The 15,575-nt window shown below is 31.7% G+C and overlaps 1 protein-coding gene across 1 annotated transcript; it reads left to right on the top strand.

Annotated features, from left to right (window-relative positions):
- The first annotated feature begins 193 nt into the window (after positions 1–193).
- Positions 194–15,325, top strand: LOC134706474 (high mobility group protein 20A-like). Its single transcript, XM_063565444.1, has 11 exons — positions 194–305; positions 3,251–3,359; positions 4,333–4,391; positions 5,002–5,042; positions 5,791–5,997; positions 7,056–7,170; positions 8,111–8,148; positions 12,079–12,151; positions 13,020–13,235; positions 13,796–13,934; positions 14,926–15,325. The coding sequence occupies exons 2-11, from the start codon at positions 3,253–3,255 to the stop codon at positions 14,936–14,938; spliced, it is 1,008 nt and encodes a 335-aa protein (XP_063421514.1). The 5' UTR covers positions 194–305; positions 3,251–3,252; the 3' UTR covers positions 14,939–15,325.
- The last annotated feature ends 250 nt before the right edge of the window (positions 15,326–15,575 follow it).

Below are 15,575 nucleotides of genomic sequence, written 5' to 3'. Positions count from 1 at the left end.
AGAGTACATTATTGCAACAGCACATTTCATTGGTTAAAATTAATGTGACGTTGCAGTCCTTCAGTTCAGTCCAACCACTTTTTATGCGTATACTAATAACTCGATTTTGGGAGGCCGAGTTTGTTATAGTCCGATTTTGTTATAGTCCGATTTTGTTATAGGCCGAGATATCATGGATTCTGTTGTACCATATTCGGGGTGTCTCGGGGTTTACCATAAACATTTTATTCAGAAAGCATTTTAGCCATTGTTTATAATTTTTGTTCCCGTACTTTATTTTTGAACGTTTTCTTTATTATAAAAAGGTATGTACTGTTAGAATATGATATGACATGCATATCTGCGTTGCTCTGAACATGAAAGTGTGCAGGGTGTTACACTCCTTTACCATCAATACTTACTTGCTGTATCTGTATTTATAAATCTACTAAAGATTTAGCACACTTACACTGTACTGTCACTCACTGTTTCGGCACTGAGCATTTGACTACCCTGTTCCCCAGCCTGGCCATGAACAGATGAATGGTCATAATACCAAAAAGTTAGCCTTCCTCAAATAAAATGGAAAGTGGAAACTTGTGAAGTTGTGTCTGGTTTTCTACCCTCAAAGCTGGTTCTCAAAAACAAGATGCATTCTAGTGCAATATAATCTACCTTTAGCACATAATCTAATGCTCAATCTGGTCAATTAAAATCGATGGAAAACACTAGTCAAAAAAGCAGTTGGCAGTATCTACTAATAATTTACTCTGGCGAAACATTTATCCTTTCTGCCAGTGTTTGCACAGGGTGGGTCTTTTCACCACCGAACACCACCGAACACTGCTGAACACTTGAAACACCACTAAGAAAAAGTTTGATATTATACAATAAAACGATAAAATAAATTAAATTACATATATTTTAATCATTTTTTTTATTTTTTTGGGCATCATTTGTATGTTAAAATCGAAAATCAATATTAGCAAAAACGTCTCCGGATTCATCACTTTCCAGTTACATTGTGTGTGTTATTAAATTCAAATATATTTATAGATTATCGTTGATCATCTCAACGAGATTGATATTCTCGCTTGAGCCAAGATGGCGAAAGCAAGAAAGCAATCGAGTTGAGATTACCAATGATAATCTGTTTATCGCTATTTTACCTTTGACGATGTTGTCAATTTCATGTCAATTTCATTAGCAACAGCCACGTGCCTCCTTAGTTTCTAGCAATAATTTTCCATCTCAAGCGAGTAGCATGAAATGGAAAATAATCACAAAAAAAGATCAAAGGAAAAATGCACAAAATAGCGATAATCATAATTATTAATCAGTTCAAGTATCCCGGATCTCTGTTCATTGGTTAGATTTTGATATTTTTCTCTTTTATTATTAATAGTACAACTATTTTATAGCTGAAGAGTTAGAAGAAAAATTGGGGAAAAATTATATTTGAGGTGTCCATGAGGGTCAGCAGAGTTCAAAAAGTGGGGTGTTTTAAGACTCTTCCTTTCTGTTTTCTGTAGATATTTGGACTTTAAATCTTCTGATTTGTTGAATTAATAACTTGAATATTATATTTAATTCACATTGACAACGATAAAAGACAAAATAATAAACTTTTGGGGTGTTCGGTGGTGAAAAGACCTACCGGTTTGCACATCAACTCAGGATATATAAGTTGTCTTCAAACAAAATTCAAGCTTCTAACAGGAACCTACTATCTTCAAAGCATTAAAGCATGAACTGGAAAGTTTTTTTGTAACTGTAGAAAGTATGAAATGCTCAAATTTTACTAACATAGTAAGGGACGACATCAAAAGATCAATGAAGGATAAAAAACTTAATTCAAATAGTTTGGGTGGGGGGTTGAACTGCTGCAAGATTTGGTTATCCAACATTGATTTGTTACATGTATCCATATGGGTCAATCATTTTTCCCCAAATTGAGTTAAGAGGGGGGTAGGGGGTCAGTGAAAAAACTATGTGTATTAAGTCTTTTATCCTTCTTTGAACTTTTGATGTCACCCCTAAATAGACGCACAACTCATTTTAGACCCGCTTTGCAGACGTGGATCCACAGGCCGGGCGGTTGGGGTTTTGGTGTTGGAACCCCCTTTTTTGGGACGATCAATGCATTTGAATGGGGACATGTAGACTGACCCCCCCCCCCCCCCCCCCCCCCCCCCCCTTCTTTGTCCTGGGTTAGGAACCCCCCTTTTTATTAAATGACTGGATCCGCCCCTGCTATGTGCTTGTGGTTGTAGATGCAAATCCACTGACAATTGCTTTATGGTAGTAAATATAACCAGAAAACTGTGCTATGCTTTGCATGCTAAAAAAAAATGAACTCTTAAAGACCTCTCTGTCCAGCAAGCGTAATGGTCAGAAACTGTAGCCTATGTACACCCCACAGGGCGTATATTTTTTTCTTATTTTTTTATATTCCCAAACTAAGTGTATATAGACTTATTCATTACAAAGTGCTCCTTTGAAGGAGGGATTTCCTAATACAGATACAGATTTTTTTTGTTCGCCTCAACCAATGGTTGTGAAAAGTATACACAATAAATATTATCACATATTACAGATCAAGTTGGAAATTTGGTGGCTTCACTTTTACTGTTTTTGAATTATCAACCAAATGTTATGAAACTTATACACAATGCTTATTACCACATAATACAGATAGTGCTAACTGTTCTTGGGTAATGCCCCTTTATAATCATAAAAATTACTGAATTTAGATTTCTCATATGGTATATTCAGCAGGGTTCTCGCTAAGGCGAGTCCATGTGTCCTGGACTCATCAAATTCTGTCTGGCCTTACCATTTTCAAAACTGGTGAATCCACAGATACATCAATATTGAAATATTTTGTATACACTGAACACAGTTAAACACAAAAATCATCATTTTATAGCAAAAGTTTAAAAAGTAAACTAAATGTAATGTCATTTCATTGCTCTGTTATTCCATGGAAACTAAAATATAACATTATATTGCAATGAAATATATTCTTCTTGCTGTTGGACTCACCATGGCAAAAATTGACGAGTCCCTGGACTCGCCTTCAAAATTCCTTAGCTAGAACGTTAACCCTGATATTGTTCTTAATCCAACATCATCTATTCATATGGAAAATTGAAATGAAGAAAAGTAAAATGATAGAGTTGCATGACCTCAGTACATATTTACAGGTGTGGATTTTGGATCAGGGGCAGGTAATTTGAAAGAATTGCATGACCTCTGTTTATATTTACAGGTATGGATTATGGATCAGGGCCAGGTAATTTGTCTGGTTTGAAGCTTGGGTTTGAAGGCTTTGATGATGATGTGTCTAAAGAAAGTACAGATTTAACTGTTGATGCATCGTAAGTTATAAATATGTTTTCAAATTTCACTTGGAATTTTTGTATTTTTGTGAAATGATATTAAAATAGCATTTATTGTCAAACTGTACACTTGATACTGGTACCACTAAATATACAACTTTGATTTCTACTTTTCTACCTCTGTAACACAATGACACAAATGACGACCAACCAGATAGTTTTCTAGTAAATATCACATTAAAATATCAACATGAAATATACAATGTACCAACTCATTGTTACATTTGTTTACTACAGAAATATTATAATTGAAAGGTGCATTTGAAAAAGAAGATGTGGTATAAGACAACTTTTCACAAGAGACCAAAATGACACAAAAATTAACAACTTTTGATCACAGTACAGCCTTCAACACTGAGCAAAGTCCATACCACATAGTCAGCCATAAAAGACCTTGAAATGACAAATGTAAAACAATTCAAATGAGAAAACTAATGACATAATTTAATTAATGTTTAATTAAATAAACATAACTGCATGCATGGTCTTGTGTACTATTATGGTTACCCCTTGTCTGCATATATAGCTTTTAGAGTAAGAGCAAATTTGTCTGCAGTTGCTAGCAGTTAGAATTACGTGTTTGTGATAACATGCTAGAACACAAAAAAAAGGGCTTTTACATTTTGTTCTTGTACAAATGAGTTTTCATGACCAGTATAAATGATGTTATTGTTTTAAATGTGCAAAACATCAGATACATGTACATCCTTGTAAGTAATGGTGACTATAATTAAGCACTCATGTTTTATTGATTATGTTGAGTAATTAATTTTAAACAAAATGCTTTGATTGTTTGTACTCTTGTACATGTTGTAATGTAATAGAAATGAGAATACACATGTAGTGTTAAATGTAAAGACAAGTGATATATCAAATTATTATGTCTTTTGATAAACATAAAGCTATGTATTATTAATAAGATTTTGTTAAGTTTAAAGGATTTTTCTTTTAGGTTTGCTTCACAAGATGGCAGTTTTCTTCCAAATCCACAGCTTGGAGATTTACAACAAGGTAAATGTTTATGAACTAATATTATATATAAATGAACATACAACTTAATATATAGTAATATGTTACTACATAGAGTATGATGATGCTTACTTGGACTCAGCTTGGTTTTGGTTCTATCTTCATGATCGTTCCTCTTTTCATAAATTTTTGACATTCCCAACTTTAAAGTCATTGAAGTGTTTAAACAATGTCTTTTGAGTTGTAAATAATAATTTTATTATGTTTAATTTTGAAAATCAACAGCTCTTGGAAAAAAGAGCAAAATTGTTAGGGAAAATTAAATTTGAATTGAGTACCAAATATTTACCAAACATTTAATTGATATTTTTAGGAAATGAATATGTTAGTCTTTATGAATTTTAAAGTGACTACGTCAATGCATTAACGGCCAAGGTGGCAGACTTTATAAATGTACTGAAAATATAGGGGAAAAAATTGTTTGGAGATAATATCTTTATCATACATCAGTTTTTTCAGACTTTGATACATAATGTGTTTTCATCTGTTGTATGCATGAACTATTTGCAGCTTAACATGAAACAAACAACAATCAATCAATAAAGCTTTATAAGTTGTACTTAACTCCTTTGTATTATAAATGTCTTTTCAGTGGCAAACATACCAGCATCAGAAAATGAAACACAGTCAGAGGTAAGACTTATATTCTATGTTTCTCTGTAAACTTATATTGTTGATAGGATTTTTATACTCATCAAATGATAGAATGTTGAATTGCGCTAACCATATTTTACAAATGACTACTGAAAAGGACTTTTACTTGTAAATGATGATTAAGAACACACAACATTAAATGTAGTGTTAGAGGCCCAGGGTTTAGTATCAAGCCTAGTAATTACATACCAAAGAAGTTCAAATTGATATTTGATGTTTATTATTTTTACTGTAGTGATGATAAAAAAAAGAATGTTTAATTCAGAGACAAGAGTTATTTGTCTTAGTAATTTGACATTTCTTCACGTTGATTTATGAATAAGGACAAATAAAATATGATTCAGCCTGTCAGTCTAGTATAAAGCAATAAATATTTATATAACTGTAAAATTTTATCCTTTGTCTGCTGGACATGGATGTATTAAAAAAAGAAGATGTGGTAGGATTGCCAATGAGACAACTCTTCACAAGAGAACAAATTACTAAGAAATTAACAACTATAGGTCACTATCGGCCTTTAACAATGAGCAAGATCTATATCGCATTGTCAGCTGTAAAAGGCCCTAAAATGACAAATGTAAAATAATTTAAATGAGAAAACTAATGGCCTAATTCATGTACAAAAAAAGGAACAAAAACAAATATGCAACACATCAACAAACGACAACCACTGAATTACAGGCATTAAATGTATGATTGTTGTATTTGCCAGATTTTCCTTTTTCAGAAAACAAAGAAAGGAGGATGGCCAAAAGGGAAAAAAAGAAAGAAACTGAAAGATCGTAATGCCCCAAAACCAGCACTATCTGGATACATACGCTTCCTGAACGAGAAAAGAGAAGTGATGAGAAAAGAAAACCCAAACCTGTCTTTCTCTGAACTAACAAGACTGCTTGGGAGTGAATGGAGCAAACTTCAACAGCATGAAAAACAAGTAATTTAAATGTCTATTAAAGTTAAAATACAACAGCATGAAAAACAATTAATACTGACACACAATGTAACTTTATCTAAATTTAAATACAACAACATGGAAACAAATAATTATTATATTTATATCTAAGCTTAATTCCTTGGTATTCATTGATATCTAAGTTTAATAAAGTCAAAAGTAGCTAGAATAATAAACTTCAAAATTGAAATAAATTAAAACTTATAACTTTTAACATGAAACACAGTTATATGCCAGTCCTATGACTTTTGGGAGTAAATCAGAGAATATAGAGTTATCTCCCATTCCACACCAATTAATAACAAGTGAAACATGCCTGAGAATGTTGTTAGATAGTAATATCATAAGAATGTACTATTATAGGTGAAATTAAAGAAATCTAGAATTTAAAATAGTTACATTAATTCAGAAGAACATTAGTGAAGGATTATAATTAGCTAAAAATGTTGATACCATATGATCCTATTTGAGATATTTAATTATGAAAAAATGAAGCTTAAAGCTTAAGGCTGACTTGGACTTTAACTTAGGTTTGCATTGGTATGATTTTGGTCTCAAATGGATTTAAATTTGGTAATGACTTTTTATGAGCAATTGAAGCTTGACATGAAAAGAAAATTGAGTGTTATGGGGCAAAATATTCAACCCTGTATCATAGTTTAAAATAACCAAGGAGTCTGAACATCTGACACAGATTCCTAAACATGACCTATGGCATTTGTTGGGTTAATAACATCTGATCACCATTAAAGAAAAATACTTATTGATGATAACAACTGAAAAAAACACATACATGACATAATGATTACCTTATATATTGAGTCAAAAGTATTGTTGGTTTTCCTTAACAGAAGAGTAAAATGTCCAAGCTTAATTGAATGTTTTGGTAAAACAATTGTTTGTATATGACCTTTCAAAATCTTAAGCTGTAAATGTGTACTGGTTTTTCAAATGGGAAAAAAATATGTTTGTAGATGTAGTATTCTGTCCTTTATATGAAAATATGAGGAAAAAAACTAAATTCCTCAATTTTTTTCCAGAGATATCTGGATGAAGCAGAAAAGGACAAAGAAAGATACTGGAAAGAAATGGAGGCATATCAGAAAACAGAAGCATTTAAACAGTTCAAAATACTCAGAGAAAAAAGAATGAAAGGTACTGTTATAGTAATGCAATGTTTTCAACTATCTGATGTAAGCAACTATAGTTTAGTCATGTAAATTCTGTAAAATTTCTGTCTCTCCTGAAAATCATTACACACCATAGATGGCCATCAGCAGTATATTTACTGCAAATTTTCGTTTCTAAACAAGAAGTTAAAAAAAGGTGAGTACTGAATTTAGCCTAGTTTTTAATCCACCAGCAATCTTCAATCCTATGGAAATTCCATATTTTTCAAAAGTAGAAAGTTCAAAATGAGAAATAAGTTCAGTTGGGGCTAGGAAAATATTTGGTATTCATACCTTTTAAAAAGAATACTACTTAAAAAGTTAAATCGTGCGATCCTCATAAAAAAAATCATTTGATCAAAATTTAATAAAAGTTTAAATCCTCAAGAAAACACCAGTAGCTGTCTGATTCTGAAAAATAATTGACTTTACAAAGATTTTCTGAATGCTATCAAAAGCAAAATCGAGAACATTGTACTGAAATGCTTTAGAAGAGTTTGATATTTGTTGTAAGTACTTAGTTTTATGAAAGAATTGTGTTATGCTATTGACCAGCAAGATCATTTGAGCCATTCAAAGTAATTAAGGTACTTTGTACTTAGTGAAAAAATATTGTGACCAGTGTATTACATTAACCAAGTTAAGGTGTACAAATATTTTTGTTTATATTACAGTAACCAAGTTATAGTTAACAAATATGTTTGTTTATACTACAGTAACCAAGTTATAGTTAACAAATGTGTTTGTTTATATTACAGTAACCAAGTTATAGTTAACAAATGTGTTTGTTTATATTACAGTAACCAAGTTATAGTTAACAAATATGTTTGTTTATATTACAGAAACCAAGTTATAGTTAACAAATATGTTTGTTTATACTACAGTAACCAAGTTATAGTTAACAAATATGTTTGTTTATATTACAGAGGATGTCAGTGATGATAGTTACAACAATACAGTTGAGGTGAGGAGTAATTATGGGGAATAACAATCTAAATATTATGCAGATTTTTTGGAAAATCTTAGATAGATTTTCCAAAAATTAGTATTGATGTTCAGTTAACAGCTGCAGATAGTCAGATCACATGACAAATAGTTTATGCAACCAAAATTGTCACCATATATAAATAATTCTTATATCATTTGCATATCTATAAATATTTGAATTGGATTGGTCAAGTAGAATTTTTCTCTTGGTTTACACTTCGATAAACCATGTTTCCGAAACTACTTTTGTAATCTATTCATGCGCGATACACATTCTAGCAAGGATGCTGGGATTTTCAGCAAGTTGAGATTATAAAACAATTGCATAACAGTTGTTTCTATTTAAATGCATATAAAACCCAAAAAAAGAAAAGAAATGAAATAAATGCACTAAAGCTCCGAATATGTATAAAAATAAAATTTGAATAAAATCAGGAAATTTCACGAATGATTTAGCGAATTTATGTCATGGCAAAACACGACGTCATACGATTGAAAACTTTCAGATGGAAGATTATTTCGTTACTTGTATGCTTCAAATTTGGATAGTATCTAATTAAAATGAAGTTTTTGAGGTAGGTGCTAGTTCATTTTAGAGTCTGTTTCATTTATCAAACATTTAAATTTTTAGAAAGTCAAGATGGCGGCGTACTCCTTAGTTACGACTTGCCATTGTGCTTCTGATGGTACATATAGTAGCCATCAAAATAATAATGTGAATTAATAATCGCATATGTTTCGCTGAAGAATTATAAGGATTAAACACATTTTTAGGCAGTTAAGCTGCCTTATGCGAGCACTCTGGATTTGTGTGCTACCCAATAAATGCTGAAACACGTGCCATTGTTATCATCTAGCTGGCTACTATATTATTTATAACTTATTGGACAGTTTTTTCATACTTTTCATTCTGGATTACAAAAAATATGACCAGAAAAACCTTAAATGATCGTCGATTTTCCCAAAAGTTTTGAAGTTGCACATAGGAAGTAGAGCTCATTAGGGATCCTTATGTAGTTTATATTATTCCCTGAGCATTTGGCTAAGATGTTTAAGAACAAATGTATGAAATATTCAATCGCCGAAAATCTCTAAAGACAAGTAGTTAAGATTTCCCAAATTGCAAAACTCGTAGGAATATTTTTTGTCGTCAATATGTAGTCAACTACCTATATAAGTTCAACTGATCACGCTGTTGGCGGCAATTTTGAATTAGAACTGAGACGAAATTTAAGTATCTTTTTAATTTGGACGCAGGGGTTCAAATTAGCGGTGGTCCGGGGATCTGTGACCTTCCACTTTTGCAGTCGGACTTTCTACTTAATTACTAGCTAAGCACGACGGACCTTGAAAGAAAATAAAAAAATAACTTTGCAAACATTTTTACCAAAGTTTCCTGAAAAATGATCTCAAACTTATTTTCATCATTACTATTCATGACAGTGATGTTTAATTTGTTCAACCGCTAGCTCTATACAGAAAATCGCCAATAATTAATGTGTAAATCCGAGTAAAATCGTATCTCACTTTCTGTCAAAAACAATATTGTAAAAAAAATGGCTGCCGCGATATTACAATATCGGATCCGATTCCGGAAGCGGATAAGGGTAATCCTGGGTTTTTGGGCTACCAACTAAAAAAATCCAGACAGGTGACAAAATACAGCTATGCATGGTAAATAAATATCAACACTAGAATTGAAAACCAAAATTGTTTAAAAGAAAGAAAAAGCAGAAAATATTTTGTACACCAATTTCAATGTTAAAATCCAATACAAGTGACAGCTGGGAACAGTTTATCTAACAATATATATGTTCCTGGTAACAGTATATTTTTTTTTATCAGTGATAAATGTTGGTAATGCATGTTAAATGCTTTTCAAGTTAAACATATTACTGCAATTTTAAGGGGTATTTTTTTGTTCTCAATTTTGATAGGTCAGTTAAAATAGCTGGAAGTTTCTTATATAAAAAAAAGATGTAGTTTGATTGCCAATGAGACAACTACCCACAAGAATACAAAATGACCAAAACTTGGTAACGGTCAAGATCCCCACCCTAAACAATATATATTCATGTATGGGACAATATAACAAATCATATGAAATATAGGTGAAGTTCGTGGGCCACTCTACCCCTTTCTGTTTGAGAATTTATAACGGTCGAGATCCACAATCTTAAACAATATATATTTATGTATGGGACAATATTACAAATCAAATAAATTATAAGGGGGTCTCTATGGTCACTGTACACCTTCATGTTTGAGAACTTGGAAAAATTCGAGATCATCGCACATGAACGATATATACTCATGTAAAAGACTATATAACAAATCAAATGAATTATAGGGGAAGTCCCTGTGGTCACCCTACCCCTCATGTTTAAAAACTTTGAAACATTTTGGATCCCCAACTCTTAATTAAATGAAATATAGGGGGAGTCCCTTGAGAAATTGGAAACAGTTGAGATCCCCACCTTTAAATTAAACCATATATATTCATGTATGAGAACTAATCAAATGAAATATAGGGAGAGTCCTTAGGGTCACCCTACCGACTCCTGTTTGATACTTAGAAACAGATGAGATCCCCACCCATTAACCATATATATTCATGTATGGGACAATATAAAAAATCAAATGAAAAATAGGGGTAGTCCCTAGGGTCACCCCACACCCTCTTGTGTGTGTTTTGAGAACTTGTAAAAGATTTAGATACCAACGCTTAAACCATATTCATTCCTGTTTTTCATTTCAAAAAGATTGAATGACATACAAGGTCAATCTCATAGGCGACACATATGCATATCACTTTGCTAGACCCTAACACCTGTTATTAAAATTGTATTCCAAACTTAGACATCATGGACTTGGGGTGAAGGTGGGAGTCATTTACATTTACTATGGACAGGTCAGTCAGACCTCACCATTGATCCCTGTAGTAGTAAACATTTGTCTGATTTGTGTCTGATAACTTTTTTACTGTAAAACACAAACTCAGTTTTCTTTCCAGGGAAGCAAGTCCATTCATACGTTTACAAGCTCGTACTAAAGTCAACTTGAACTACTAACAGTCACCTAATACGAACAAATACGCTCAACTAGAAGAACTGCAATCATTGCAATTAAATGTGTACTACTGTGACTCACGAAAGACTCATGACCATTCGTGATCATGTGCGTTGCTATTAAAAACCTTGATAAAATATGAATTATTTGCCTTAATGTTTAATTCATTAAATGAACATAAATGCACAATTATATATGAATGTTTAATGTTTGTTCTTTTAAATCTTTAAAAAAAGTTGAAGTAACATTGCCACAGTTTTCATAATTATGTTTGCCTTGGTTTTTGGTTAACTGCCTACAGTGCTTACAGCGCTTTGATTTCTAGATGTTATTGATGTGTAAACCGGGTCTCTAACTCACAAACTTGACATAAAAGTCCTTCGGACTTTTATACAGTTTGTGAGTTAACCGCCCCGGTTTACACATCAATAACCTCTAGAAAAAATGTAATAAACCTGTTATCTGATGTGACAACACTGTGACTAGAGCTGTTGTATAACTGCATATTTTTCTGTGCCATGGTAATGCCTTGGCTTAATATGAATAAAAATATATATAACAAATATTTGACACTTGCCTGTTAGGATGTTTACAGATGCATTGTAAATTGGATTGGCATTGGCAAACAATGAACCATTAGAGTTTTAGTCTGAATACAGTATATCAAGATTGAATTGGATGCTGAATATAATACTGATTTACAAAAATTGATTGTTGTAATGCTGTTCAAAATTTAACTCTGAAATAAGTTTCTCAGCAAAAATTTCTAGTTCGACCATTGGAACCTAATGAAAATACAACAACTTTTAATATACTATAAATGTTTTTATGTTAACAGATTAAAGATGAAACAGAGCCAGGAACATTTGATATACCAATATTTACAGAGGATTTTCTTGACTATAATAAATGTAGGTAGACAAACAATTCCTACCAAGCTTAAGTTAATTCATTTTTATATAACAAAATACCACTCATAACAAAAACAGGGTTACATTGTTTTAACCAGTCCATTAGTTATTCATCAGTTATCAGTCATTTTGGTTTCACTTTTGCTACATAAAATACTGATTGCAAGCTTACTTCATATATGGTAATATAATATTTTGTAAACAACTAACAATATGCAGTTTATCTACCTGAAGAATCCCTGAACTTCTGGTATTAATAAAATAGGGAACTTCACTTCAGATAGTTGTTTCAGTGGAGTAATTGTTAACAGTGTGTGCCATACTATTGAATAAAAAAAAATTAGGATGCTTAATGATTTTGAGGTCACTGCATCTAAGGGTCAAGGCCAAAACTACACTAGCCATTAAAGCCAAAGGCAGAGCCATTAGGGAAAATCCTATTAAAGCACAATTTGCCAAGATCAATTCAGACCTTTATTGAACTAACGGTATAACAAATTAACTATTTCTTGAAATGAAACAGATCACTGCAACCATTACAAATTTATTGAACTTGCTTATAGGAACAGTTATTTTCATTTTCTGTGATTTCATTTATTTTCATGGGTATCAATTTTCGTGGATTGCTGAAAACTTGCATATTCATGGATATTTGCTTTTGTGGTTTTGCCAATCCCTGTATACAAAGCCTATTGAAAATATGATATTTGTTGAACATTTGAATTTATGGTTCACATGTACCCATAAAACCCATGAAAATTGGTATACAACGAATAACAATGAATCCACAGTATATTAAACACAACATGCTCAGCTGTATTTGTAAAAGTGCTTTGTTTAGTTATATATTAAATTTGTCCAATTTTAGCAAGAGAAGGAGAACTACGACAGTTTAGAAAACAGGCTACTGAACTCGAGGAACAAAATGCCATCCTCAGTAAACATATAGAAAATATGAAGCAAGCCATTGATAAGTTAGAAATAGATGCTGTACAACAAAGAAGTTCTAATTGTGCATTAACACAACATCTTGATTCATTACGGTCAACGTTATCTACACACTTTGCTGACATTCCAATACCAGGTATTTATGTCATTCTAATGTTATGACAATCATTTTATACATGTATGTGATAGATGTGGAAAGTATGTTTAAAACTTCTATTTACAAAAGAATATTATTTTTACATTTTTTTTTTATACTGTTCAAATTGATTTTTTATAAAAAATCATGTCATATAAGAAGGACGCCTCAAGGTGCGGGAATTTCTCGCTACATTGAAGACCTGATGGTGACCTTCTGCTGTTGTTTTTTCTATTGTCGGGTTGTTGTCTCTTTGACACATTCCCCATTTCCATTTTCAATTTTATAAGATTCTTATTGCTATTTATGGCATACAATACAGTTACAAGGGAGGTAATAACGGGGCTAACACTAAACATTGTATAATGACATTTTTTGAAAAAAAAATGCATTTGGCTAGATTAATTTATATTATTCATAAAAAATTAGCAATCATACAAATATCTTGTTATCTTTATGTAAGACATGAAATTAAATCTCTATGTGAAAACAATCCATTAAAAAAAGTAACCAATAAAATAAATGAACTTCATGAAATAATTTATCATTTCTATTTTCAGGTTCAAATGAGCTTCCATCAGTAGAAACTGTTGATTCCTACATGGCCAAACTACATAACATAATAGTAGAAAGTCCACAAGAACATCAAAGTCTTATAATAACTATAAGAGACATAGTTAATCGTCTTAATTTAGATGGGTAAGCTTAGGTTTATTAAGTGACTGATATACTTTCTTAGAGAATGTTAAATGTTAAATGACCATCACTCATCATCCATCATAGAAAATCATTTGTTTTATTTGATGCATTACTACAGTTGAATCACAACTTTACAAAACAAAGTATGCATTCAATCTCGTTGAAGAAAAAAATATTTTTTGCAGGGTAAAAAAACAATGCAAAAAAACAAAACACAAGCCAATATACAATTTGTAATATTGACTTTTGATGAGATTGATAAAATGATTTATCAACCCAGAGATGTTGTATTCACCGAGGCCAACGGCTGATAGTGAATATTATAACTCTGGCATTGATAAATCATTTTATCAACTGAAATCAAAAGTCAACAATTGTTTTATGAATGAATTGTTATCCTTCTATTTTCTAGAATTTGCTTGAGATACTGTTAGAACTGCTGCCTGTTCTATAAGTAATATATCATGTTCTTTTGCAGTTGCTAATGTTCACAAGTCGAAATTGTTAAAACAAGTTTACTAAGAACAATTACATCAAAAACAAGAAGTTAAGAAAAATACACTGAAAACAAGAAATTTAAAAAAAAAAAAATAGAAATTTACTTGAAATCATAAACCTACGTCATTGACATTGCCTGGGAAAATCTATATTTGGGTACACAGACGCTGTTCCAAATCTTATATTAACCTCTTGTAAATTTTGCCTTAGTGAATATAATGTTTTATTTAAATTAATTTCCTATTCTTTAAGCCATTGAATAAGAAAAAGGAAAATTTAGTCATATAATAACATTTTAAGCTATTTTCTTATTGGACTTACTATAGATTTGTAACACTCCAGAAAAAATGTAAGGCTTGGTTATTGCTTGTTAACTGTCCAGTGGCAAATATTTCATGCATTTTTAGTATTTTATTAAACTTGATAATGCACATGACTATTATTTTCAGAATTTTATAAGAATATATTGTTATTTTTAATGTTTCTTTTTCAGAGAAAAGCTGTGACAACACCACCGTACACTTTCACAGGAACAAAGTGAATAAAATAAGACACAAGAGCAGCTTATAATTGTCAAGCAAACTATCAAATGAAAACCCATAACCATGTACCATGTGTAATGTTGTATAGTCTTTGAACATTAGTGTATTTGAAGGATAGATGTGTGTTTATCTGAATTTTTTATGTTGTATCTTCTTTTGTTTGTTGAACTTGTGTAGAATTAGAAGAAAAAAATCGTCTGATGAAATGAGAAGTAATCATCTATGTGTCCATTAAATCCTGGTTTGCCACAATGAACATTTATATCTTTAGAAATTCTCCATAGAAATTTTAGTGAATAATTCTTATCTCTGGTAGAATATGTAAGTGTGTTTCACCCTTTTTGTATGTCATTTATTAGCTCACCTGACCTGAAAGGTCAAGTGAGCTTTTCTCATCACTTGGCGTCCGTTGTCCGTCGTCCTGCGTCCGTCGTCCGTCGTCCGTAAACTTTTACAAAAATCTTCTCCTCTGAAACTACTGGGCCAAATTTAACCAAACTTGGCCACAATCATCCTTGGGGTATCTAGTTTTAAAAATGTGTCCGGTGACCTGGCCATCCAACCAAGATGGCCGCCATGGCTAAAAATAGAACACTGGGGT

Source organism: Mytilus trossulus, chromosome 2 (assembly GCF_036588685.1).
Source record: "Mytilus trossulus isolate FHL-02 chromosome 2, PNRI_Mtr1.1.1.hap1, whole genome shotgun sequence".
Taxonomy (NCBI): Eukaryota; Metazoa; Mollusca; class Bivalvia; order Mytilida; family Mytilidae; genus Mytilus; species Mytilus trossulus.
This window is presented reverse-complemented; position numbering and strand designations above follow the sequence as displayed.

Coding starts and splice junctions, on each gene's coding strand:
- LOC134706474 (XM_063565444.1), top strand. CDS start 3,253: ATGGATTATGGATCAGGGCCAGGTAATTTGTCTGGTTTGAAGCTTGGG. Junction 3,360..4,332: donor GATTTAACTGTTGATGCATC/GTAAGTTATAAA, acceptor TTTTTCTTTTAG/GTTTGCTTCACAAGATGGCA. Junction 4,392..5,001: donor GCTTGGAGATTTACAACAAG/GTAAATGTTTAT, acceptor ATGTCTTTTCAG/TGGCAAACATACCAGCATCA.